A 25,951-nucleotide genomic window follows, 5' to 3' on the forward strand; every position below is an offset into this window, starting at 1 on the left:
TGTTTACAGCAGGAATAAACATGTTTACAGCAGTGTTTACAGCAGAAATAAACATGTTTACAGCAGGAATAAATATGTTTACAGCAGGAATAAATATGTTTACAGCAGGAATAAACATGTTTACAGCAGGAATAAACATGTTTACAGCAGAAATCAACATGTTTACAGCAGGAATAAACATGTATACAGCAGAAATAAATGTTTACAGCAGGAATAAATATGTTTACAGCAGGAATAAACATGTTTACAGCAGGAATCAACATGTTTACAGCAGGAATAAACATGTTTACAGCAGGAATCAACATGTTTACAGCAGGAATAAACACGTTTATAGCAGGAGTAAACATGTTTACAGTAGGAATAAACATATTTACAGCAGAAATAAACATATTTACAGCAGAAATAAACATATTTACAGCAGAAATAAACATATTTACAGCAGAAATAAACATGTTTACAGCAGAAATAAATGTTTACAGCAGAAATAAATATGTTTACAGTAGAAATAAATACGTTTACAGCAGGAATAAACATGTTTACAGCAGGAATAAACATGTTTACAGCAGGAATAAATATGTTTACAGCAGGAATAAACATGTTTACAGCAGAAATCAACATCTTTACAGCAGAAATCAACATGTTTACAGCAGGAATAAACACGTTTATAGCAGGAGTAAACACGTTTACAGTAGGAATAAACATATTTACAGCAGAAATAAACATATTTACAGCAGAAATAAACATATTTACAGCAGAAATAAACATGTTTACAGCAGAAATAAATATGTTTACAGCAGGAATAAACATGTTTACAGCAGTGTTTACAGCAGAATTAAACATTTTTACTGCAGAAATAAACATGTTTACAGCAGTGTTTACAGCAGAATTAAACATGTTTACTGCAGAAATAAACATGTTTACAGCAGGAATACCCATGTTTACAGCAGGAATAAACATGTTTACAGCAGGAATAAACATTTTTACAGCAGAAATAAACACGTTTACAGCAGAAATAAACACGTTTACAGCAGAAATAAACACGTTTACAGCAGAAATAAACACGTTTACAGCAGAAATAAACACGTTTACAGCAGAAATCAACATGTTTACAGCAGAAATCAACATGTTTACAGCAGAAATGAACATATTTACAGCAGGAATAAACATGTTTACAGCAGAAATAAATATGTTTACAGCAGGAATAAACACGTTTACCACAGAAATCAATATGTTTACAGTAGGAATAAACATATTTACAGCCAAAATAAACATGTTTACAGCAGTGTTTACAGCAGGAATAAACATGTTTACAGCAGGAATAAACATGTTTACAGCAGTGTTTACAGCAGGAATAAACATGTTTACAGCAGTGTTTACAGCAGAAATAAACATGTTTACAGCAGGAATAAATATGTTTACAGCAGGAATAAATATGTTTACAGCAGGAATAAACATGTTTACAGCAGGAATAAACATGTTTACAGCAGGAATAAACATGTTTACAGCAGAAATCAACATGTTTACAGCAGGAATAAACATGTATACAGCAGAAATAAATATGTTTACAGCAGGAATAAACATGTTTACAGCAGGAATCAACATGTTTACAGCAGGAATAAACATGTTTACAGCAGGAATCAACATGTTTACAGCAGGAATAAACACGTTTATAGCAGGAGTAAACATGTTTACAGTAGGAATAAACATATTTACAGCAGAAATAAACATATTTACAGCAGAAATAAACATATTTACAGCAGAAATAAACATATTTACAGCAGAAATAAACATGTTTACAGCAGAAATAAATGTTTACAGCAGAAATAAATATGTTTACAGTAGAAATAAATACGTTTACAGCAGGAATAAACATGTTTACAGCAGGAATAAACATGTTTACAGCAGGAATAAATATGTTTACAGCAGGAATAAACATGTTTACAGCAGGAATCAACATCTTTACAGCAGAAATCAACATGTTTACAGCAGGAATAAACACGTTTATAGCAGGAGTAAACACGTTTACAGTAGGAATAAACATATTTACAGCAGAAATAAACATATTTACAGCAGAAATAAACATATTTACAGCAGAAATAAACATGTTTACAGCAGAAATAAATATGTTTACAGCAGGAATAAACATGTTTACAGCAGTGTTTACAGCAGAATTAAACATTTTTACTGCAGAAATAAACATGTTTACAGCAGTGTTTACAGCAGAATTAAACATGTTTACTGCAGAAATAAACATGTTTACAGCAGGAATACCCATGTTTACAGCAGGAATAAACATGTTTACAGCAGGAATAAACATATTTACAGCAGAAATAAACACGTTTACAGCAGAAATAAACACGTTTACAGCAGAAATAAACACGTTTACAGCAGAAATCAACATGTTTACAGCAGAAATCAACATGTTTACAGCAGAAATGAACATATTTACAGCAGGAATAAACATGTTTACAGCAGAAATAAATATGTTTACAGCAGGAATAAACACGTTTACCACAGAAATCAATATGTTTACAGTAGGAATAAACATATTTACAGCCAAAATAAACATGTTTACAGCAGTGTTTACAGCAGGAATAAACATGTTTACAGCAGGAATAAACATGTTTACAGCAGTGTTTACAGCAGGAATAAACATGTTTACAGCAGTGTTTACAGCAGAAATAAACATGTTTACAGCAGGAATAAATATGTTTACAGCAGGAATAAATATGTTTACAGCAGGAATAAACATGTTTACAGCAGGAATAAACATGTATACAGCAGAAATAAATATGTTTACAGCAGGAATAAATATGTTTACAGCAGGAATAAACATGTTTACAGCAGGAATCAACATGTTTACAGCAGGAATAAACATGTTTACAGCAGGAATCAACATGTTTACAGCAGGAATAAACACGTTTATAGCAGGAGTAAACATGTTTACAGTAGGAATAAACATATTTACAGCAGAAATAAACATATTTACAGCAGAAATAAACATATTTACAGCAGAAATAAACATATTTACAGCAGAAATAAACATGTTTACAGCAGAAATAAATGTTTACAGCAGAAATAAATATGTTTACAGTAGAAATAAATACGTTTACAGCAGGAATAAACACGTTTACAGCAGAAATCAACATGTTTACAGCAGAAATCAACATGTTTACAGTAGGAATAAACAAATTTACAGCAGAAATAAACATGTTTACAGCAGAAATAAACATGTTTACAGCAGGAATAAACATGTTTACAGCAGGAATAAACATGTTTACAGCAGGAATAAACATGTTTACAGCAGAAATCAACATGTTTACAGTAGGAATAAACATATTTACAGCAGAAATCAACATATTTACAGCAGAAATCAACATTTTTACAGCAGAAATCAACATATTTACAGCAGAAATCAACATATTTACAGCAGAAATCAACATATTTACAGCAGAAATAAACATGTTTACAGCAGAAATAAATATGTTTACAGTAGTAATAAATATGTTTACAGCAGGAATAAACACGTTTACAGCAGGAATAAACATGTTTACAGTAGGAATAAACATATTTACAGCAGAAATCAACATATTTACAGCAGAAATCAACATATTTACAGCAGAAATCAACATTTTTACAGCAGAAATAAACATGTTTACAGCAGGAATAAACATATTTACAGCAGGAATAAACATGTCTACAGTAGGAATAAACATATTTACAGCAGAAATCAACATTTTTACAGCAGAAATCAACATGTTTACAGTAGGAATAAACATATTTACAGCAGAAATCAACATTTTTACAGCAGAAATAAACATATTTACAGCAGAAATAAACATGTTTACAGCGGGAATAAACATGTTCACAGCAGGAATAAACATTTTTACAGCAGAAGTAAACATGTTCACAGCAGGAATAAACATGTTTACAGCAGAAATAAATATGTCTACAGCAGGAATAAACATGTTTACAGCAGGAATAAATATGTTTACAGCAGGAATAAATATGTTTACAGCAGAAATAAATATGTTTACAGCAGAAATAAACATGTTTACAGCAGAAATAAACATGTTTACAGCAGAAATAAACATGTTTACAGCAGGAATAGACATGTTTACAGCAGGAATAAACATGTTTACAGCAGGAATAAACATGTTTACAGCAGAAATAAACATGTTTACAGCAGGAATAAACATGTTTACAGCAGGAATAAACATGTTTACAGCAGGAATAAACATGTTTACAGCAGGAATAAACATGTTTACAGCAGGAATAAACATGTTCACAGCAGGAATAAACATGTTTACAGCAGGAATAAACATGTTTACAGCAGGAATAAACATGTTTACAGCAGAAATAAACATGTTTACAGCAGGAATAAACACGTTTACAGCAGGAATAAACACGTTTACAGCAGGAATAAACACGTTTACAGCAGGAATAAACACGTTTACAGCAGGAATAAACACGTTTACAGCAGGAATAAACACGTTTACAGCAGAAATAAACACGTTTACAGCAGAAATAAACATGTTTACAGCAGGAATAAACATGTTTACAGCAGGAATAAATATGTTTACAGCAGGAATAAACATGTTTACAGCAGGAATAAACATGTTTACAGCAGGAATAAACATGTTTACAGCAGGAATAAACATGTTTACAGCAGGAATAAACATGTTTACAGCAGAAATCAACATGTTTACAGCAGAAATCAACATGTTTACAGCAGAATTAAACATTTTTACTGCAGAAATAAACATGTTTACAGCAGTGTTTACAGCAGAAATAAACATGTTTACAGCAGGAATAAACACGTTTACAGCAGGAATAAACACGTTTACAGCAGAAATCAACATGTTTACAGCAGAAATAAATATGTTTACAGCAGGAATAAATATGTTTACAGCAGGAATAAACATGTTTACAGCAGAAATCAACATGTTTACAGCAGGAATAAACATGTTTACAGCAGGAATAAACATGTTTACAGCAGAAATAAATATGTTTACAGCAGGAATAAATATGTTTACAGCAGGAATAAACATGTTTACAGCAGAAATCAACATCTTTACAGCAGAAATCAACACGTTTACAGCAGGAATAAACACGTTTATAGCAGGAGTAAACACGTTTACAGTAGTAATAAACATATTTACAGCAGAAATAAACATATTTACAGCAGAAATAAACATGTTTACAGCAGAAATAAATATGTTTACAGCAGGAATAAACATGTTTACAGCAGTGTTTACAGCAGAATTAAACATTTTTACTGCAGAAATAAACATGTTTACAGCAGTGTTTACAGCAGAATTAAACATTTTTACTGCAGAAATAAACATGTTTACAGCAGGAATAAACATGTTTACAGCAGGAATAAACATATTTACAGCAGAAATAAACACGTTTACAGCAGAAATAAACACGTTTACAGCAGAAATAAACACGTTTACAGCAGAAATCAACATGTTTACAGCAGAAATCAACATGTTTACAGCAGAAATAAACATATTTACAGCAGGAATAAACATGTTTATAGCAGAAATAAATATGTTTACAGCAGGAATAAACACGTTTACCACAGAAATCAACATGTTTACAGTAGGAATAAACATATTTACAGCCGAAATAAACATGTTTACAGCAGTGTTTACAGCAGGAATAAACATGTTTACAGCAGGAATAAACATGTTTACAGCAGTGTTTACAGCAGGAATAAACATGTTTACAGCAGTGTTTACAGCAGAAATAAACATGTTTACAGCAGGAATAAATATGTTTACAGCAGGAATAAACATGTTTACAGCAGGAATAAACATGTTTACAGCAGAAATCAACATGTTTACAGCAGGAATAAACATGTATACAGCAGAAATAAATATGTTTACAGCAGGAATAAATATGTTTACAGCAGGAATAAACATGTTTACAGCAGAAATCAACATGTTTACAGCAGAAATCAACATGTTTACAGCAGGAATCAACATGTTTACAGCAGGAATAAACACGTTTATAGCAGGAGTAAACATGTTTACAGTAGGAATAAACATATTTACAGCAGAAATAAACATATTTACAGCAGAAATAAACATGTTTACAGCAGAAATAAACATGTTTACAGCAGAAATAAATGTTTACAGCAGAAATAAATATGTTTACAGCAGGAATAAACACGTTTACAGCAGGAATAAACACGTTTACAGCAGAAATCAACACGTTTACAGCAGGAATAAACACGTTTACAGCAGAAATCAACACGTTTACAGCAGAAATCAACACGTTTACAGCAGAAATAAACATGTTTACAGCAGAAATAAACATGTTTACAGCAGAAATAAACATGTTTACAGCAGAAATAAACATGTTTACAGCAGAAATAAACATGTTTACAGCAGGAATAAACATGTTTACAGCAGAAATAAACATGTTTACAGCAGAAATAAACATGTTTACAGCAGGAATAAACATGTTTACAGCAGGAATAAACATGTTTACAGCAGGAATAAACATGTTTACAGCAGAAATAAACATGTTTACAGCAGAAATAAACATGTTCACAGCAGAAATAAACATGTTCACAGCAGGAATAAACATATTTACAGCAGGAATAAACATGTTTACAGCAGGAATAAACATGTTTACAGCAGGAATAAACATGTTTACAGCAGGAATAAACACGTTTACAGCAGAAATAAACACGTTTACAGCAGGAATAAACACGTTTACAGCAGGAATAAACACGTTTACAGCAGGAATCAACACGTTTACAGCAGAAATCAACATGTTTACAGCAGGAATAAATATGTTTACAGCAGGAATAAACATGTTTACAGCAGAAATCAACATGTTTACAGCAGAAATCAACATGTTTACAGCAGAAATAAATATGGTTACAGCAGGAATAAATATGTTTACAGCAGGAATAAACATGTTTACAGCAGAAATCAACATGTTTACAGCAGGAATAAACAAGTTTATAGCAGGAGTAAACATGTTTACAGTAGGAATAAACATATTTACAGCAGAAATAAACATATTTACAGCAGAAATAAACATATTTACAGCAGAAATAAACATGTTTACAGCAGAAATAAATATGTTTACAGCAGGAATAAACATGTTTACAGCAGGAATAAACATGTTTACAGCAGTGTTTACAGCAGAATTAAATATTTTTACTGCAGAAATAAACATGTTTACAGCAGGAATAAACATGTTTACAGCAGAAATCAACATGTTTACAGTAGGAATAAACATGTTTACAGCAGAAATAAATGTTTACAGCAGGAATAAATATGTTTACAGCAGGAATAAACATGTTTACAGCAGGAATCAACATGTTTACAGCAGGAATAAACAAGTTTATAGCAGGAGTAAACATGTTTACAGTAGGAATAAACATATTTACAGCAGAAATAAACATATTTACAGCAGAAATAAACATATTTACAGCAGAAATAAAAATGTTTACAGCAGAAATAAATATGTTTACAGCAGGAATAAACATGTTTACAGCAGTGTTTACAGCAGAATTAAATATTTTTACTGCAGAAATAAACATGTTTACAGCAGTGTTTACAGCAGAATTAAACATTTTTACTGCAGAAATAAACATGTTTACAGCAGGAATAAACATGTTTACAGCAGAAATCAACATGTTTACAGCAGGAATAAACATATTTACAGCAGAAATAAACACGTTTACAGCAGAAATCAACATGTTTACAGCAGAAATCAACATGTTTACAGCAGAAATAAACATGTTTACAGCAGAAATAAATATGTTTACAGCAGAAATAAATACGTTTACAGCAGGAATAAACACGTTTACAGCAGAAATCAACATGTTTACAGCAGAAATCAACATGTTTACAATAGGAATAAACATATTTACAGCAGAAATCAACATTTTTACAGCAGAAATAAACATATTTACTGCAGGAATAAACATATTTACAGCAGAAATAAACATGTCTACAGTAGGAATAAACATATTTACAGCAGAAATCAACATTTTTACAGCAGAAATCAACATGTTTACAGTAGGAATAAACATATTTACAGCAGAAATCAACATTTTTACAGCAGAAATAAACATATTTACAGCAGAAATAAACATGTTTACAGCAGAAATAAATGTTTACAGCAGGAATAAACATGTTTACAGCAGGAATAAACATGTTTACAGCAGTGTTTACAGCAGAATTAAACATTTTTACTGCAGAAATAAACATGTTTACAGCAGTGTTTACAGCAGAATTAAACATTTTTACAGCAGAAATAAACAAGTTTACAGCAGGAATAAACATGTTTACAGCAGGAATAAACATGTTTACAGCAGAAATCAACATGTTTACAGCAGGAATAAACATATTTACAGCAGAAATAAACACATTTACAGCAGAAATCAACATGTTTACAGCAGAAATCAACATGTTTACCGCAGAAATCAACATGTTTACAGCAGAAATAAACATATTTACAGCAGGAATAAACATGTTTACAGCAGAAATAAATATGTTTACAGCAGGAATAAACACGTTTACCACAGAAATCAACATGTTTACAGTAGGAATAAACATATTTACAGCAGAAATAAACATGTTTACAGCAGTGTTTACAGCAGGAATAAACATGTTTACAGCAGGAATTAACATGTTTACAGCAGGAATAAACATGTTTACAGCAGTGTTTACAGCAGGAATAAACATGTTTACAGCAGTGTTTACAGCAGAAATAAACATGTTTACAGCAGAAATAAACATGTTTACAGCAGGAATAAACATGTTTACAGCAGGAATCAACATGTTTACAGCAGGAATCAACATGTTTACAGCAGGAATCAACATGTTTACAGCAGGAATTAACATGTTTACAGCAGGAATATACATGTTTACAGCAGGAATAAACATGTTTACAGCAGGAATAAACATGTTTACAGCAGGAATAAACATGTTTACAGCAGAAATCAACATGTTTACAGTGGGAATAAACATATTTACAGCAGGAATCAACATTTTTACAGCAGAAATAAACATATTTACAGCAGGAATAAACATGTTTACAGCAGGAATAAACATGTTTACAGCAGGAATCAACATGTTTACAGCAGGAATATACATGTTTACAGCAGAAATAAACATGTTTACAGCAGGAATAAACATGTTTACAGCAGGAATAAACATGTTTACAGCAGGAATAAACATGTTTACAGCAGGAATAAACATGTTTACAGCAGGAATAAATATGTTTACAGCAGAAATCAACATGTTTACAGTGGGAATAAACATATTTACAGCAGAAATCAACATTTTTACAGCAGAAATAAACATATTTACAGCAGGAATAAACATATTTACAGCAGAAATAAACATGTTTACAGTAGGAATAAACATATTTACAGCAGAAATCAACATTTTTGCAGCAGAAATCAACATGTTTACAGTAGGAATAAAGATATTTACAGCAGAAATCAACATTTTTACAGCAGAAATAAACATATTTACAGCAGAAATGAACATATTTACAGCAGAAATAAACATGTTTACAGCAGAAATAAATATGTTTACAGCAGAAATAAATATGTTTACAGCAGAAATAAACATGTTTACAGCAGAAATAAACATGTTTACAGCAGGAATAAACATGTTTACAGCAGAAATCAACATGTTTACAGTAGGAATAAAGATATTTACAGCAGAAATCAACATTTTTACAGCAGAAATAAACATATTTACAGCAGAAATAAACATATTTACAGCAGAAATAAACATGTTTACTGCAGAAATAAACATGTTTACAGCAGAAATAAACATGTTTACTGCAGAAATAAACATGTTTACAGCAGGAATAGACATGTTTACAGCAGGAATAAACATGTTTACAGCTGGGTTCAAAAATCCATTTTAGGTTTGATCGGTCATGGTTACCTTCATGACAACTGTGGAGGGAGTGAATTTTTTTCTAACTCCCCCGTTTAAAAGTAATTTAATCTTGAAGTTCGGCATATTTAGGGGCGTGTCCTTTTAATTGACAGGTACCCGATCTTCCACTTCAAACCAGAAGAACGTAGAACAACCGCGGTTTTTAGCCAGTTAACAACGTGACTTAGCTTTAGCCCGCTTACCTCCGTTAGCTGGTTAGCGCCTGTTATCTCCGGGTTAGCTCGGTTAGCTCTTAGCTACAGAAAGCTCGGAGTTCACCCGATGTTAATTATCCACCATGACGCTCACAGCCCCCCCTCTCAGCTCCACCTCTTTGTCCATATTTGTATTTTCCGGGTGAGACGACACGCATGCCCCTGCCAAGATGGTGATGGTAGGAACCGCCCACCGAGCTTCAATTCAGCTCTTCAGAAACCTACGGGTGATGTCACGGAGGCTCCGCCCATCTCTTATATACAGTCTGTGGTTTGAGCCTACAGTCTTAGTGTTAGCTGCTAATGTGAGAGCTAGCAGTAATGTAACATTTCTTGTCGGGCAGTTTGTGGTCAGCTAACAGTCTGAATGTGGTGCGACGCTAACGGAGCTGTCTGTCTGCAGGTTCTGGAGGACGACATGCGGGAACAAGGCCGAGGAATCCACGTCATTGTTCTCAACCAGGCCACTGTGAGCATCTCTGATCCCAAAACTTTATTTACAGTTCTGTTAGGACAAACTCAGGAATACGTCTGTCTGCGTATCAGGGTCATGTGATGGCGAAGAGGATCTTCGATACCTACTCCCCCCATGAGGACGAAGCCATGATCCTCTTCCTTAACATGGTGACTCGGGGCAGAATTCTCATCTTCACCATTAAGGTGAGTGACCGCCTGCAGCCAATCACGTGGCTGTGTCTGAGTCACCTGATCGGATGTGTTCTGTCCTGCAGGACGAGGGGACGTTTCACCTGAAGGACGCCGCCAAGAACCTGCTGAAGAGTCTGGGGAGCCAGGTGTCCCTCGGCCTGAGCTGGAGGGACATGTGGACGCTGGTGGTGAAGAAAGGAGGTAGACGACACGTCCGCCGTGTTTACACACCTGTCCGGGATCAAAAACCAGTCAGCGTGTGTGTCCGTGTGTCCAGGTCAGGTTTATGGAGAGAAGCACTCCAAGTCTCCAGCTCTGTCCACCTGGGGCGACCCGGTTCTGCTGAAGACAGAGGTCCAGCTCACTGCCTCAGAAGGTAGAAGAAGAAACATTTTATGCATCAAACAAACTCGTTTACCGCCAACGTCCCGTTTCTGCGACACGTCGGCCGTCTTGGTCTTTGTCTGATCGGACCGAACTGGACCGTGTTTAAACGGGTCTGTCCCGACCCATTTGTACCGACCCGTCTGATCAGACGTACCGAACTGGACCGTGTTTAAACGGGTCTGTCCCGACCCGTCTGATCAGACGTACCGAACTGGACCGTGTTTAAACGGGTCTGTCCCGACCCGTTTGTCCCGACCCGTCTGATCAGACGTACCGAACTGGACCGTGTTTAAATGGGTCTGTCCCGACCCGTTTGTACCGACCCGTCTGATCAGACGTACCGAACTGGATCGTGTTTAAACGGGTCTGTCCTGACCCGTTTGTCCCGACCCGTCTGATCAGACGTACCGAACTGGACCGTGTTTAAACGGGTCTGTCCCGACCCGTTTGTCCCGACCCGTCTGATCAGACGTACCGAACTGGACCGTGTTTAAATGGGTCTGTCCCGACCCGTTTGTACCGACCCGTCTGATCAGACGTACCGAACTGGATCGTGTTTAAACGGGTCTGTCCCGACCCGTTTGTCCCGACCCGTCTGATCAGACGTACCGAACTGGACCGTGTTTAAATGGGTCTGTCCCGACCCGTTTGTACCGACCCGTCTGATCAGACGTACCGAACTGGACCGTGTTTAAATGGGTCTGTCCCGACCCGTTTGTACCGACCCGTCTGATCAGACGTACCGAACTGGATCGTGTTTAAACGGGTCTGTCCCGACCCGTCTGATCAGACGTACCGAACTGGACCGTGTTTAAACGGGTCTGTCCCGACCCGTTTGTCCCGACCCGTCTGATCAGACGTACCGAACTGGACCGTGTTTAAATGGGTCTGTCCCGACCCGTTTGTCCCGACCCGTCTGATCAGACGTACCGAACTGGACCGTGTTTAAACGGGTCTGTCCCGACCCGTTTGTCCCGACCCGTCTGATCAGACGTACCGAACTGGACCGTGTTTAAACGGGTCTGTCCCGACCCGTTTGTCCCGACCCGTCTGATCAGACGTACCGAACTGGACCGTGTTTAAATGGGTCTGTCCCGACCCGTCTGATCAGACGTACCGAACTGGATCGTGTTTAAACGGGTCTGTCCCGACCCGTCTGATCAGACGTACCGAACTGGACCGTGTTTAAACGGGTCTGTCCCGACCCGTTTGTCCCGACCCGTCTGATCAGACGTACCGAACTGGACCGTGTTTAAATGGGTCTGTCCCGACCCGTCTGATCAGACGTACCGAACTGGACCGTGTTTAAACGGGTTTAAAAAAAACGTTTGCAAAGTTTTCAGCTGATTTCTGTTTATAATACAAATTCATGACCCGTTTAACCCGACCCGTCTTTCTGACCTGTCTCTCCGACCCGTCTGCCCGACCCGATGGTACTTCCAACCTGTCCTGTGGTTCTTTGTCGTCCTCGTCCAGAAGCCGAGTGTCACTGGGCCGACACCGAGCTGAACCGGAGGAGGAAGCTGTTCTGCAGCAAGGTGGAAGGATACGGCAGCATCTGCAGCTGCAGAGACCCGGCACCCATCGAGTTCAACCCCGACCCGGTGAGACGCTCCTTTTCCTTCCACAGCTGGATCCTCCAGGGAGTAGAAACTAAAGTTCTGTTTTTTAAACCTTTATTTGACCCGTTGTAGTTTACAACGACCCACTGGTCTGACGCGAGTCGGGCATGAAAGCAATAAATCGAGTTTAAAAGTTTAATACAAAGTTTAAGTTTGAATAGAAAACTCTGAAAGTACGGAGACGACGAGTTCATCTATAATTCCCTGTAGGTTCTCAGTCATCCAGACCACGGAGACCTGAAGACGGTGAAGGGAAGCTGGACTTCTTTTGGTTTCATCCAACAGTCTTCTGTAGTTCTAAACTGAACCATGAAGAGGCTGAAAACGTCATGTCTGCATAGAAACGTCACGTTACCATGGAAACTTCACGTCTGCATGGAAACGTCACGTTACCATGGAAACGTCACGTCTGCATGGAAACGTCACATCTGCATAGAAACGTCACGTCTGCATGGAAACGTCACGTTACCATAGAAACGTCACGTCTGCATGGAAACATCACATCTGTCCTGCAGTTTTTCCATGTATTCCTGCTCCAACACAACTGGCTTTCATGAAATGGATCAAACAGTCAATGAAGTTCTGATAAGTTTTATTACATATTATTTTAATCAGGTGTGTTGGAACATGGAAAACCTGCAGGGTTCTGGCCCTTGAGGCCCAGAGCTGGACACCCCTAAGACCTGAACCCGGAACCAACAGGTGGACCAGAATGACCATGAGTTTTAAGGGCTGTTTATAGGTAAGAACTCCAACAAAAAGGATTTATTGCTTTGCTTCCTCTTTCAGCTTCCCAACAATAATGTCTTCAACGTCCCGGTGGCCGTCATTGCCGGGAACAGACCCAACTACCTATACCGGTGAGTTAACGCCGGAAAGGAAAACGTCCATCTCGGTGCTACGCCATCTGCTCTTCATGCACCCTGCTTCCTGCAACTCGCCATCACTGACCACCAGCATGGTCTGCTTTCAGGATGCTGAGGTCGCTTCTTTCCGCTCATGGTGTCAACCCCCAGATGATCACTGTCTTCATCGATGGATATTACGAGGTACCACCGTTACGTCTCCTCTCAGTTGTCCCTTAAGCTCCGTTTCTGCTCTCATATGTACATAAATATGGATATCTATTTCTGAAGCTGTGATCCATCTCTGTCTTCATACGTCTTCAACATCACCATGGTTGTTAAGTCAGCTCATCCACTAGGGGGCAGTGCTAAGTTCAGAGTTCATTTCCATGTTCTGACAGCGGTTGGTAGCGCCAACGCACCACCAGAAAGCTGTTTGAAACCAAGAAGAAGAAGATGTTCTCAACTTCTTCAGATGCTTTTTATTTGGTGGTTTCTGTATGATCGTCTTCCTGTTGCTTTTCTTCTTCTCTGCTTTGTTCCTTTCTCTGGTTGTCAGCTGTACATCTCAACACTCCATTTTTCTCCATTTTCTGCAAAGCCTCATGAAAACAAACCAAATTACACTCATAACCGATGCAGAAGACGGACTAATAGCTTTGTTAGCTCTTAGCTACAGGCAGCTCAAAGCTAAAAGCATGCCTTAGCTTTAGCCTGCCTACCTCCTGTTAGCTTGGTTAGCTCTTATTTAGAGGCAGCTCGACGCTAAAAGCACGCCTTAACTTTAGCCTGACTACCTCCGTTTGCTAGGTAGCTTCTGTTAGCTTTGTTAGCTCTTAACTAGAGGCAGCTCGAAGTTAAAAGCATGCCTTAGCTTTAGCCTGCCTACCTCCTGTTAGCTTGGTTAGCTCTTATTTAGAGGCAGCTCGACGCTAAAAGCACGCCTTAACTTTAGCCTGACTACCTCCGTTTGCTAGGTAGCTTCTGTTAGCTTTGTTAGCTCTTAACTAGAGGCAGCTCGAAGTTAAAAGCATGCCTTAGCTTTAGCCTGCCTACCGCCTGTTAGCTTGGTTAGCTCTTATTTAGAGGCAGCTTGAAGCTAAAAGCACGCCTTAGCTTTAGCCTGACTACCTCCGTTAGCTAGGTAGCTTCTGTTAGCTTGGTTAGCTCTTAGCTACAGGCAGCTTGAAGCTAGCGGTTATTCTGGCTCAAATGAACAAGAGATTCAGATCACTGAGAAACTCTTGGGCTGCGACACCGCTTGGTGGTTAGGGATGTAAACAAGGACAATGTGCTTTTATTCAGCAGGAAGCAGTTGGACACTCTGAACCGACAAGATTCTGCCCATTGCAATGCAAAAGGACACAACGACTGAAAATATTTCAGACTGAGATGTTTGTGTGTTTCTAGTGGTCGGATATGGATCCGTTGTAGGAAATATGAAAGTACCGGGCTCTGATTTAAAAAAGTCGGATCTAGGGCTGGGCGATATGACCTTTTAGTAATATCCCGATATTTTTATGGCCTGTCGCGATATATGATATATATCTCGATATTTACCTCAGCCTTGAATGAATGCTTTCGTGCATACAATCACATCAGTAAGATGTATGTCTCCATTAAAACATAATTGTTCATACTGCATTAAGATATGCTGATTTTAAACATTTATGCCAAAAGGATGAAATTGTAACAAAGCAAATTGATCAAAACCGTATTTATTGAACAGTTAAAGCAGTGGCAGAAACATGTCATTTTAAAACAAAATAAAGTGACTTTGCATGATGTAATAAATGCAACGTATGAAAATAGGTGCTCTAGGGGGGACTTTTCAAATGAACTATTATAAGGCTTTGCTTTATGGATACGTTTTTGAGTTGTCGTGTATTTCTTTTTTAATCGCAGAGTTTAGCGTAGAAATCAGTCTTATAATACAGGCAGAATGTCCTCGTATCGTCTCCAATAACGGCTTCAGACAGTTTTTAATTCAGGGTTTGATTCCCACTCCTTTCTGTACTTTCTAGAGACATGACGAGCTAGATAAATATGCTTGTGTCACACACAGTGGATGAGGTGAGTAAGTGACAGAGGCTGTGAATGTAATCAAATAGAATTATTATTTTTGCGTGACGTGAAAAACTTTGTAATTTACGTCCCACTCTGTAATCCAGAGCGGGATCAGTGGCGGATTTGGCTGTTCATTGTGACTGTAGGTGGAGTCGTGCAGGTGTCCTCTCTGCTCCTCTGACTGGCTGCAGCTGCCAGTCAGGGTTTGGTGGTCATGGAGATGGTTTTTATGGGCTTTTAGCTGAGATTCTGAGATTCTTAGCTGAGACTTTGTTAGGAAAGGCGTCTTGTATGACTGAGCTGATGTTCCAGCTGTGAAACCAAATGTTTAGTACCATTGGTTGTGGAGGGCTTTATATGTAAGGAGAAGGATTTTAAATTCTATTCTAGATTCAACAGGCAGCCAATGAAGAGAGGCTAAAACTGGAGAAATATGATCTCTCCTGCTGGTTCTGGTCAGGACTCTGGCTGCAGAATTCTGGATCAGCTGAAGGCTTTTCAGGGCATATTTAGGACAGCCCAGTAATAGAGAGTTACAGTAATCTAGTCTCGAAGTAACAAAAGCGTGAACCAGTTTTTCTGCATCACTCTGAGACAGAATGTCCCTAATTTTGGCTTTATTACGTAAATGAAAGAAGGCTGTTTTAGTAACCTGCTTAATATGTGGGCCAAAGGACAGGTCAGGGTCAAATATTACTCCAAGGTTTCTCACTGTAGCACTGGAAGCTAAAGTAATGCCATCCAGGTTCATTACAAAACCGGAAAATTTAGCTCTGAGTTTTTCAGATCCAACGAGAATTACTTCAGTCTTATCTGAGTTTAAGAGGAGAAAATTTCTAGACATCCAAGTCTTTATGTCTATGAGACAATTTTGGTTTAAAGGATAAGTATAGTTGAGTATCATCTGCATAACAATGAAAGTTTATTCCATGCTGTCTAATAATTTTGCCTAAAGGGAGCATATATAGCGTGAAGAGTATTGGTCCAAGTACAAAACCTTGAGGAACTCCATGACTTACTGTAGTTTGGGAGGAGGACTTGTCATTTACATGAACAAACTGAAGTCTATCAGATAAATATGATTTAAACCAGCTTAACGCTGTACCTGTAATTCCAACCACCTGTTCTAGTCTTTGTAACAGAATGTTATGATCGACTGTATCAAATGCAGCACTAAGATCAAGCAAGATAAGTACGGACACAAGTCCTTTGTCTGAGGCCATAAGAAGGTCATTAGTAACTTTCACCAATGCTGTCTCAGTGCTACGATGAGCTCTAAATCCTGACTGAAACTCCTCGCATAAATTATTTCTGCTCAGGTGGGCATGTAGCTGAGCTGAAACTATTTTCTCCAGAATTTTGGACATAAACGGGAGGTTAGATATAGGTCTATAATTTGCTATCACCTCTGGATCCAGAGATTGCTTTTTAAGTAAAGGCTTGATTACAGCAGTTTTAAATGATTGTGGTACATATCCTGTCACTAAAGACATATTGATAAGATTTAGTAGTGATGTATTAATTAAAGGGAAAATGTCCTTAAAGAGGCTCGTTGGGAGAGGGTCTAAGATACAGGTGGATGGTTTAGATGAAGCTATTATTTTAGTTAATTCAGAGGGTTGGACAGGACAGAAACTATTTAGACACAAGTCAGATCCTGGTTCTAAGGATGCTTCGGAGACCACAACAGGCTCAACATTATAGGTAGAAGGAAGAATATTGTGGATTTGATCTCTAATAGCTGTGATGATTTCATGTATTTTTTCAGGAATAAAATTGACACTAAGTGAGAAAGGAATACATGGCTCCACAGCGCTCCGGCTCCTAGTAAGCCTGGCTACAGTACTGAAAAGAAACCGAGGGTTGTTTTTGTTTTCCTCTATCAATGATGAATAATAAGCTGTTCTTGCCGTACGTAAGGCTTTTTTGTATACGATTAAACTTTCTTTCCAGGTTAAGCGAGACTCCTCTAGTCCTGATGAACGCCATCTGTTTTCCAAACGCCTTGATGCCTGTTTTAGAGCTCGAAGCTGGGAATTAAACCAGGGAGCCTTCATAATCTTACCTAATTTCTTCTTCTTTAGGGGAGCAACATTATCCAAGGTTGTACGCATTGAAGCTGTTATAGTATCAGCATGTTGATCAATCTGAGCAGGAGTAAAGCTTAAAGGGGGACTCTCAGTCATGCTAACACATGGTAGATGTGAAAAAATTGATTCAATTGATTGTTTAAATTTTGTAATATTATTGTCTGATAAACATCTACTATAGTAGAATTTATTTTTGGTCAGTGAGTAATCAAATAAAGTGAATTCAAAGGTTAATAAGAAGTGATCGGACAAGACAGGGTTTTGAGGAAATACTTTGAGCTTATCAGTCTCAATACCAGATGTTAGAACCAGATCAAGAGTATGACCATGAGAGTGAGTGGCTCCATGGACATTTTGTGAAAACCCAATTGAGTTTAGAATAGAACTAAAGGAAATGTTTAAACTATCATTTTCATGGTCAACATGAATATTAAAATCACCTAGTACAATGACCTTATCAGTAGTCAGCACTAACTCAGACAAGAGATCAGAGAATTCGTTCAGAAACTCGGAGTAAGGTCCAGGTGGGCGATACACTAATGCTAAAAGGAGCGGTTTCTCTGAATTCCATTTTGGATGAGATAAATTTAATGTCAGGAATTCAAAGGATTTATAGTTAGTTTTGTGCTTAGGATTAATTAAAAATTCTGACTTAAAAATAGCTGCAACACCTCCTCCTCTGCCTGTAGTTCTAGGAATGTGAAAGTTTAAATAGTTAGCTGGCGTAGCTTCATTAATACTAACATAATCCTCTTGCTGTAACCAGGTTTCCGTAAGACAGAATAAATCAATGTGGTGATCACCTATCAAGTCATTGACTAATAAAGACTTATGTGGGAGGGATCTGATATTCAGTAGGCCACACTTTATTGTCTTATTTTCAGATCTTATTTGATCCATTGTTTTTATTTTCATGAGGTTTTCACGATTAACCCCAGAAGTGTGTTTGTGTTGTTTAATTCTTACTGCTGGGAAGTTGTATAAGGTCGGAATGGGGTTTTGGGTGGGCGGCGGCAGGTGGGAAGCTGCAGAAAAGTGTGTAGGACTACAATTCTGCCTCCTGGTCCCAACCCTGAGTTGTCAATTTAGACAGAGAGCTAGCAGCCATGCTAAAGTGCTTGAGCTGTTTAAGTCAAGTAAACAGAAAGCCTAAGATCCCGAAAATAAATGTAATATATAAAACAGTGGTTTGGGAAGTAAAGTGAGTGGTTGGTTAACAATAGATATAGAAGTTAAAAAAAGGTTAAAGGACCCAACGACTCGTAGCAATTTGCAGCGACACACACTAGGGAAACAGGAAATGACACAATACATTACCGCAACGTCAGCACGTCCTTCAGTTAGTTCAGTTAATAAAATGTTGAACTTAAAGATGGTTTTTCTCCTGGTAAAACGAGGTGACCTCCGTCTGTCTGGTCTGAATTAATGAGAACTCCTCTCAGATGAATTAAATGACTGAATTATTAAAAGCTTCATCTCTGTGGTGCAAAGCCCCAGAGACCGGAGTCTTCCTCACCTTCCAGCGAAGAAAACTCAGTGACTGTGGCGTACTGATGAGGAGTTCAGGTTTGAAGAGTTGAAACTTTGTGAAGTTAATCTTACTGCGAGCAGACGTGGCTTGAATCTGCACGGCTGGTCGGCGAGTTCTGCGACTCTTGAGTCTGGAAGTTTCTGGAGTTTCTGAAGTTTCCATAAAAATTCTGACGTCTCTGAAACGTCTGTTGATTCAGGAGCCGATGGACGTCGTCGAGTTGTTCGGCCTGAAGGGAGTCCAGCACACGCCAATCAGCATCAAGAATGCCCGGGTCTCACAGGTAACATCCATCTGTTCATCTGTCTGTCCATCCATCCATCCAGTAACGTGTCTCTTGTGGTTTCAGCACTACAAAGCGAGTCTGACTGCAACCTTCAACCTTCATCCTGTGAGTTTCTCTCTTGGTCCGATGTTCTGGGTTTGCTTTCATCCGTCCACACACTGATGACGTTTTTGATTATTTGTTTCATCAGGACGCCAACTTTGCTGTCGTTCTGGAGGAAGACCTGGACATCTCCATCGACTTCTTCAGGTACATTCCCACGAGGTGATCGATGACACCTGAGACTAGGCCGGGTGTTTGCTGCGTTGCAGCTGAAAGATTGATGTTAGTCAGCAAAGCTATCCGAAGAGGAAATCCTGACACAGCAGTATAAGTAGAATTTCTGTCGACAGAAACTAATATTTACAACAAGAAATTTGCTGAGTCACCTGCTAACTAGATCCACTGGTTAGTCATAACTTCATGGTATTAAAATACCATGAAGTTGTTTTATATGTAAACCAGACAGTCTCGTATAACAATTAGCTGTTAGCAGTTAACGGTTAGCCGTTAGCTGTTAACTGCTAGCCGTTAGCTGCTAACTATTAGCTGTTAGCCGCAAGCCGGAAACTGAATATTTCAGCCTGGTAATAGAAACACGTGGAGGACAAAAGATTTGGAAAAAACAGGATCTGAAAACCAGCAAAGACGTGAACCAGGACCTGAGAGATGCACCTTAACTTTCATCTGATCCATCTGTTGGCTTGAGGCCTCATCAGAACTGGTCTCCATGGAAACGTAGCCAGGAAAGCTGGGGTCACATGACCCTCCCCAGTACCTGGGCTCGACAGGTCTGATGGAGGGACGGATCTTCTGCAGGACCTGAACTGGGATAATCTGGACAGAAAACAAATGGCAGAAACCTCCATAGAAGGTTTTGGAAAGTCCTTCGTGGATCCTGGAGACTTGCATATGACCGAAAACGTCTCTAAGATGGTTCAGACTGGGATTCAAAATCCCACTTTTAACTCCTCAGAACTGGTTCTGAGTCAGATACTGGATTCATGGCCTAACATGAGTCTATGCAGCTGTTTTCCAGGAGAAAACTGCTCATCATCGGTCCTGGTCCTGGTCGAGGTCCTGGTCCAGGACGTGGACGTAGGACATGTATGGATTATTGGTTCCTGCTGTGGTTTCAGTGCAGACATCCCTGGAGCCACCACCAGGAGGCGGTAGATCCTCAGTGAAGCAGCTCTCCTTCCTGTGACCGTTTATGTAACTGCAGCTCCTCCACAGTCTGGGCCTGAAACTGGATCCCAGTGGACCTGCAGGGTCCAGTTAAAGCAACAGGTCTGCACAGGTCTCTGTGGTTAACGAATGTCTCTGTTTTCCTGCCAGTTTCCTGAGTCAGACCGTCCACCTGCTGGACGAGGACGACAGTCTGTACTGCATCTCAGCCTGGAACGACCAGGTCAGTCCTCCCCACCAACACACAGTCCGTGCTGAAACCAGGTCTGATACTGGATCCCAGCTGCAGTAAAACCCTCCCAGCTGGTCCAGACAAGCCGGTGGTTTCATTCCTTAGAGTCTAGTAGATCGATGAGGTCCAGGTCTGCTTGTGGTTCCTGGACTCTAAAGGACCAGACCGAGTCGGGTTTTCATGTTCCGGTCCAGGTGACCCGGAAACCGTTCCTGATTGATCCCATTTGACTTGTAGAGTTTCTGAGACGCCTTCTGACAGTAAAGGCAGTAGATCCGACAATAAACGACGTTTGCATTTATTTAATTTAAAAAAAAACCCCCAAAAAAACCAGAGAAAATTATTCCTATTTTTTATTTAAGTCTTAAAAATTTTCAACCCAAATTTATAAAACTTTTAACATATTTTCTGTTTATTATTTATTTCAGATTAAATTTGGCTTTTTTTTTCTTGGCATGTTTCCTTGTTGAAGGTCAACAGCGTTCTGTTGTTGTTGTTTACAGAGCTACGTTCCTCTGATGTTGTTGTTGTTTACAGAGCTACGTTCCTCTGGTGGTGGTGTTGTTTACAGAGCTACGTTCCTCTGATGTTGTTGTTTACAGAGCTACGTTCCTCTGATGTTGTTGTTGTTTACAGAGCTACGTTCCTCTGATGTTGTTGTTGTTTACAGAGCTGCGTTCCTCTGGTGGTGGTGTTGTTTACAGAGCTGCGTTCCTGTGGTGGTGGTGTTGTTTACAGAGCTGCGTTCCTCTGATGTTGTTGTTTACAGGGCTGCGTTCCTCTGATGTTGTTGTTTACAGGGCTGCGTTCCTCTGATGTTGTTGTTGTTTACAGAGCTGCGTTCCTCTGATGATGATGTTGTTTACAGAGCTACATTCTTCTGATGTTGTTGTTTACAGGGCTACGTTCCTCTGATGTTGTTGTTTACAGGGCTGCGTTCCTCTGATGTTGTTGTTGTTTACAGAGCTGCGTTCCTCTGATGATGATGTTGTTTACAGAGCTACATTCTTCTGATGTTGTTGTTTACAGGGCTACGTTCCTCTGATGATGTTGTTGTTTACAGGGCTACGTTCCTCTGATGATGTTGTTGTTTACAGAGCTACGTTCCTCTGATGTTGTTGTTTACAGGGCTACGTTCCTCTGATGTTGTTGTTGTTTACAGAGCTACGTTCCTCTGATGTTGTTGTTTACAGGGCTGCGTTCCTCTGATGTTGTTGTTGTTTACAGAGCTGCGTTCCTCTGATGATGATGTTGTTTACAGAGCTACATTCTTCTGATGTTGTTGTTTACAGGGCTACGTTCCTCTGATGATGTTGTTGTTTACAGGGCTACGTTCCTCTGATGATGTTGTTGTTTACAGAGCTACGTTCCTCTGATGTTGTTGTTTACAGGGCTGCGTTCCTCTGATGTTGTTGTTGTTTACAGGGCTACGTTCCTCTGATGTTGTTGTTTACAGAGCTACGTTCCTCTGATGTTGTTGTTGTTTACAGAGCTGCGTTCCTCTGATGATGTTGTTTACAGAGCTACGTTCCTCTGATGTTGTTGTTTACAGAGCTACATTCTTCTGATGTTGTTGTTTACAGGGCTACGTTCCTCTGATGATGTTGTTGTTTACAGGGCTACGTTCCTCTGATGATGTTGTTGTTTACAGAGCTACATTCCTCTGATGTTGTTGTTTACAGAGCTACGTTCCTCTGATGTTGTTGTTTACAGAGCTGCGTTCCTCTGATGATGTTGTTGTTTACAGGGCTACGTTCCTCTGATGTTGTTGTTTACAGGGCTACGTTCCTCTGATGTTGTTGTTTACAGAGCTACGTTCCTCTGATGTTGTTGTTTACAGGTCTACGTTCCTCTGATGTTGTTGTTTACAGGGCTACGTTCCTCTGATGTTGTTGTTTACAGGGCTACGTTCCTCTGATGATGTTGTTGTTTACAGAGCTACGTTCCTCTGATGATGTTGTTGTTTACAGAGCTACGTTCCTCTGATGATGTTGTTGTTTACAGGGCTACGTTCCTCTGATGATGTTGTTGTTTACAGGGCTACGTTCCTCTGATGATGTTGTTGTTTACAGAGCTACGTTCCTCTGATGTTGTTGTTGTTTACAGAGCTACGTTCCTCTGATGACTTTGTTGTTTACAGGGCTACGTTCCTCTGATGTTGTTGTTTACAGGGCTACGTTCCTCTGATGATGTTGTTTACAGGGCTACGTTCCTCTGATGATGTTGTTGTTTACAGGGCTACGTTCCTCTGATGATGTTGTTGTTTACAGAGCTACGTTCCTCTGATGTTGTTGTTTACAGGGCTACGTTCCTCTGATGATGTTGTTGTTTACAGGGCTACGTTCCTCTGATGATGTTGTTGTTTACAGAGCTACGTGCCTCTGATGTTGTTGTTTACAGAGCTACGTTCCTCTGATGATGTTGTTGTTTACAGGGCTACGTTCCTCTGATGATGTTATTGTTTACAGGGCTACGTTCCTCTGATGTTGTTGTTGTTTACAGAGCTACGTTCCTCTGATGTTGTTGTTTACAGAGCTACGTTCCTCTGATGTTGTTGTTGTTTACAGGGCTACGTTCCTCTGATGTTGTTGTTTACAGGGCTACGTTCCTCTGATGTTGTTGTTTACAGGGCTACGTTCCTCTGATGATGTTGTTGTTTACAGAGCTACGTTCCTCTGATGATGTTGTTGTTTACAGGGCTACGTTCCTCTGATGATGTTGTTGTTTACAGGGCTACGTTCCTCTGATGACGTTGTTGTTTACAGGGCTACGTTCCTCTGATGATGTTGTTGTTTACAGAGCTACGTTCCTCTGATGATGTTGTTGTTTACAGGTCTACGTTCCTCTGATGTTGTTGTTTACAGGGCTACGTTCCTCTGATGTTGTTTACAGGGCTACGTTCCTCTGATGATGTTGTTGTTTACAGGGCTACGTTCCTCTGATGATGTTGTTGTTTACAGGGCTACGTTCCTCTGATGTTGTTGTTGTTTACAGAGCTACGTTCCTCTGATGATGTTGTTGTTTACAGGGCTACGTTCCTCTGATGATGATGTTGTTTACAGAGCTACGTTCCTCTGATGACTTTGTTGTTTACAGGGCTACGTTCCTCTGATGTTGTTGTTTACAGGGCTACGTTCCTCTGATGATGTTGTTGTTTACAGGGCTACGTTCCTCTGATGTTGTTGTTGTTTACAGAGCTACGTTCCTCTGATGATGTTGTTGTTTACAGAGCTACGTTCCTCTGATGTTGTTGTTTACAGGGCTACGTTCCTCTGATGATGTTGTTGTTTACAGGGCTACGTTCCTCTGATGTTGTTGTTTACAGAGCTACGTTCCTCTGATGTTGTTGTTTACAGAGCTACGTTCCTCTGATGATGTTGTTGTTTACAGAGCTACGTTCCTCTGATGATGTTGTTGTTTACAGGGCTACGTTCCTCTGATGATGTTGTTGTTTACAGAGCTGCGTTCCTCTGATGATGTTGTTGTTTACAGAGCTACGTTCCTCTGATGTTGTTGTTTACAGAGCTACGTTCCTCTGATGTTGTTGTTGTTTACAGAGCTACGTTCCTCTGATGATGTTGTTGTTTACAGGTCTACGTTCCTCTGATGTTGTTGTTTACAGGGCTACGTTCCTCTGATGTTGTTGTTGACAGGGCTACGTTCCTCTGATGTTGTTGTTGTTTACAGAGCTGCGTTCCTCTGATGATGTTGTTTACAGAGCTACGTTCCTCTGATGACTTTGTTGTTTACAGGGCTACGTTCCTCTGATGATGTTGTTGTTTACAGAGCTACGTTCCTCTGATGATGTTGTTGTTTACAGAGCTACGTTCCTCTGATGTTGTTGTTTACAGAGCTACGTTCCTCTGATGTTGTTTACAGAGCTACGTTCCTCTGATGATGTTGTTGTTTACAGAGCTACGTTCCTCTGATGATGTTGTTGTTTACAGGGCTACGTTCCTCTGATGATGTTGTTGTTTACAGAGCTGCGTTCCTCTGATGATGTTGTTGTTTACAGAGCTACGTTCCTCTCATGTTGTTGTTTACAGAGCTACGTTCCTCTGATGTTGTTGTTGTTTACAGAGCTACGTTCCTCTGATGATGTTGTTGTTTACAGGTCTACGTTCCTCTGATGTTGTTGTTTACAGGGCTACGTTCCTCTGATGTTGTTGTTGACAGGGCTACGTTCCTCTGATGTTGTTGTTGTTTACAGAGCTGCGTTCCTCTGATGATGTTGTTCACAGAGCTACGTTCCTCTGATGTTGTTGTTTACAGGGCTGCGTTCCTCTGATGATGATGTTGTTTACAGAGCTACGTTCCTCTGATGATGTTGTTGTTTACAGGGCTACGTTCCTCTGATGTTGTTGTTTACAGGGCTGCGTTCCTCTGATGATGATGTTGTTTACAGAGCTGCGTTCCTCTGATGATGTTGTTGTTTACAGAGCTACGTTCCTCTCATGTTGTTGTTTACAGAGCTACGTTCCTCTGATGTTGTTGTTGTTTACAGAGCTACGTTCCTCTGATGATGTTGTTGTTTACAGGTCTACGTTCCTCTGATGTTGTTGTTTACAGGGCTACGTTCCTCTGATGATGTTGTTGTTTACAGAGCTACGTTCCTCTGATGTTGTTGTTGACAGGGCTACGTTCCTCTGATGTTGTTGTTGTTTACAGAGCTGCGTTCCTCTGATGATGTTGTTCACAGAGCTACGTTCCTCTGATGATGTTGTTGTTTACAGGGCTACGTTCCTCTGATGTTGTTGTTTACAGGGCTGCGTTCCTCTGATGATGATGTTGTTTACAGAGCTACGTTCCTCTGATGATGTTGTTGTTTACAGGGCTACGTTCCTCTGATGTTGTTGTTTACAGAGCTACGTT

General features: G+C 39.4%; 1 protein-coding gene across 1 annotated transcript in view; it reads left to right on the top strand.

Annotated features, from left to right (window-relative positions):
- Window positions 1-25,951, top strand: part of pomgnt1 (protein O-linked mannose N-acetylglucosaminyltransferase 1 (beta 1,2-)) — a 58,532-nt gene that overhangs the window by 13,956 nt on the left and 18,625 nt on the right. The window contains exons 4-14 of the mRNA XM_079245005.1: window positions 10,548-10,613; window positions 10,691-10,804; window positions 10,876-10,993; window positions 11,070-11,168; window positions 12,656-12,783; window positions 13,591-13,661; window positions 13,775-13,850; window positions 19,534-19,617; window positions 19,684-19,725; window positions 19,811-19,869; window positions 20,998-21,070. Coding sequence (XP_079101131.1) covers window positions 10,548-10,613; window positions 10,691-10,804; window positions 10,876-10,993; window positions 11,070-11,168; window positions 12,656-12,783; window positions 13,591-13,661; window positions 13,775-13,850; window positions 19,534-19,617; window positions 19,684-19,725; window positions 19,811-19,869; window positions 20,998-21,070 — 930 coding nt within the window. The remainder of the gene's footprint in view (window positions 1-10,547; window positions 10,614-10,690; window positions 10,805-10,875; window positions 10,994-11,069; window positions 11,169-12,655; window positions 12,784-13,590; window positions 13,662-13,774; window positions 13,851-19,533; window positions 19,618-19,683; window positions 19,726-19,810; window positions 19,870-20,997; window positions 21,071-25,951) is intronic.

This window comes from Telmatherina bonti (genome assembly GCF_933228915.1).
Source record: "Telmatherina bonti genome assembly, chromosome: 8".
NCBI classification, from domain to species: domain Eukaryota; kingdom Metazoa; phylum Chordata; class Actinopteri; order Atheriniformes; family Telmatherinidae; genus Telmatherina; species Telmatherina bonti.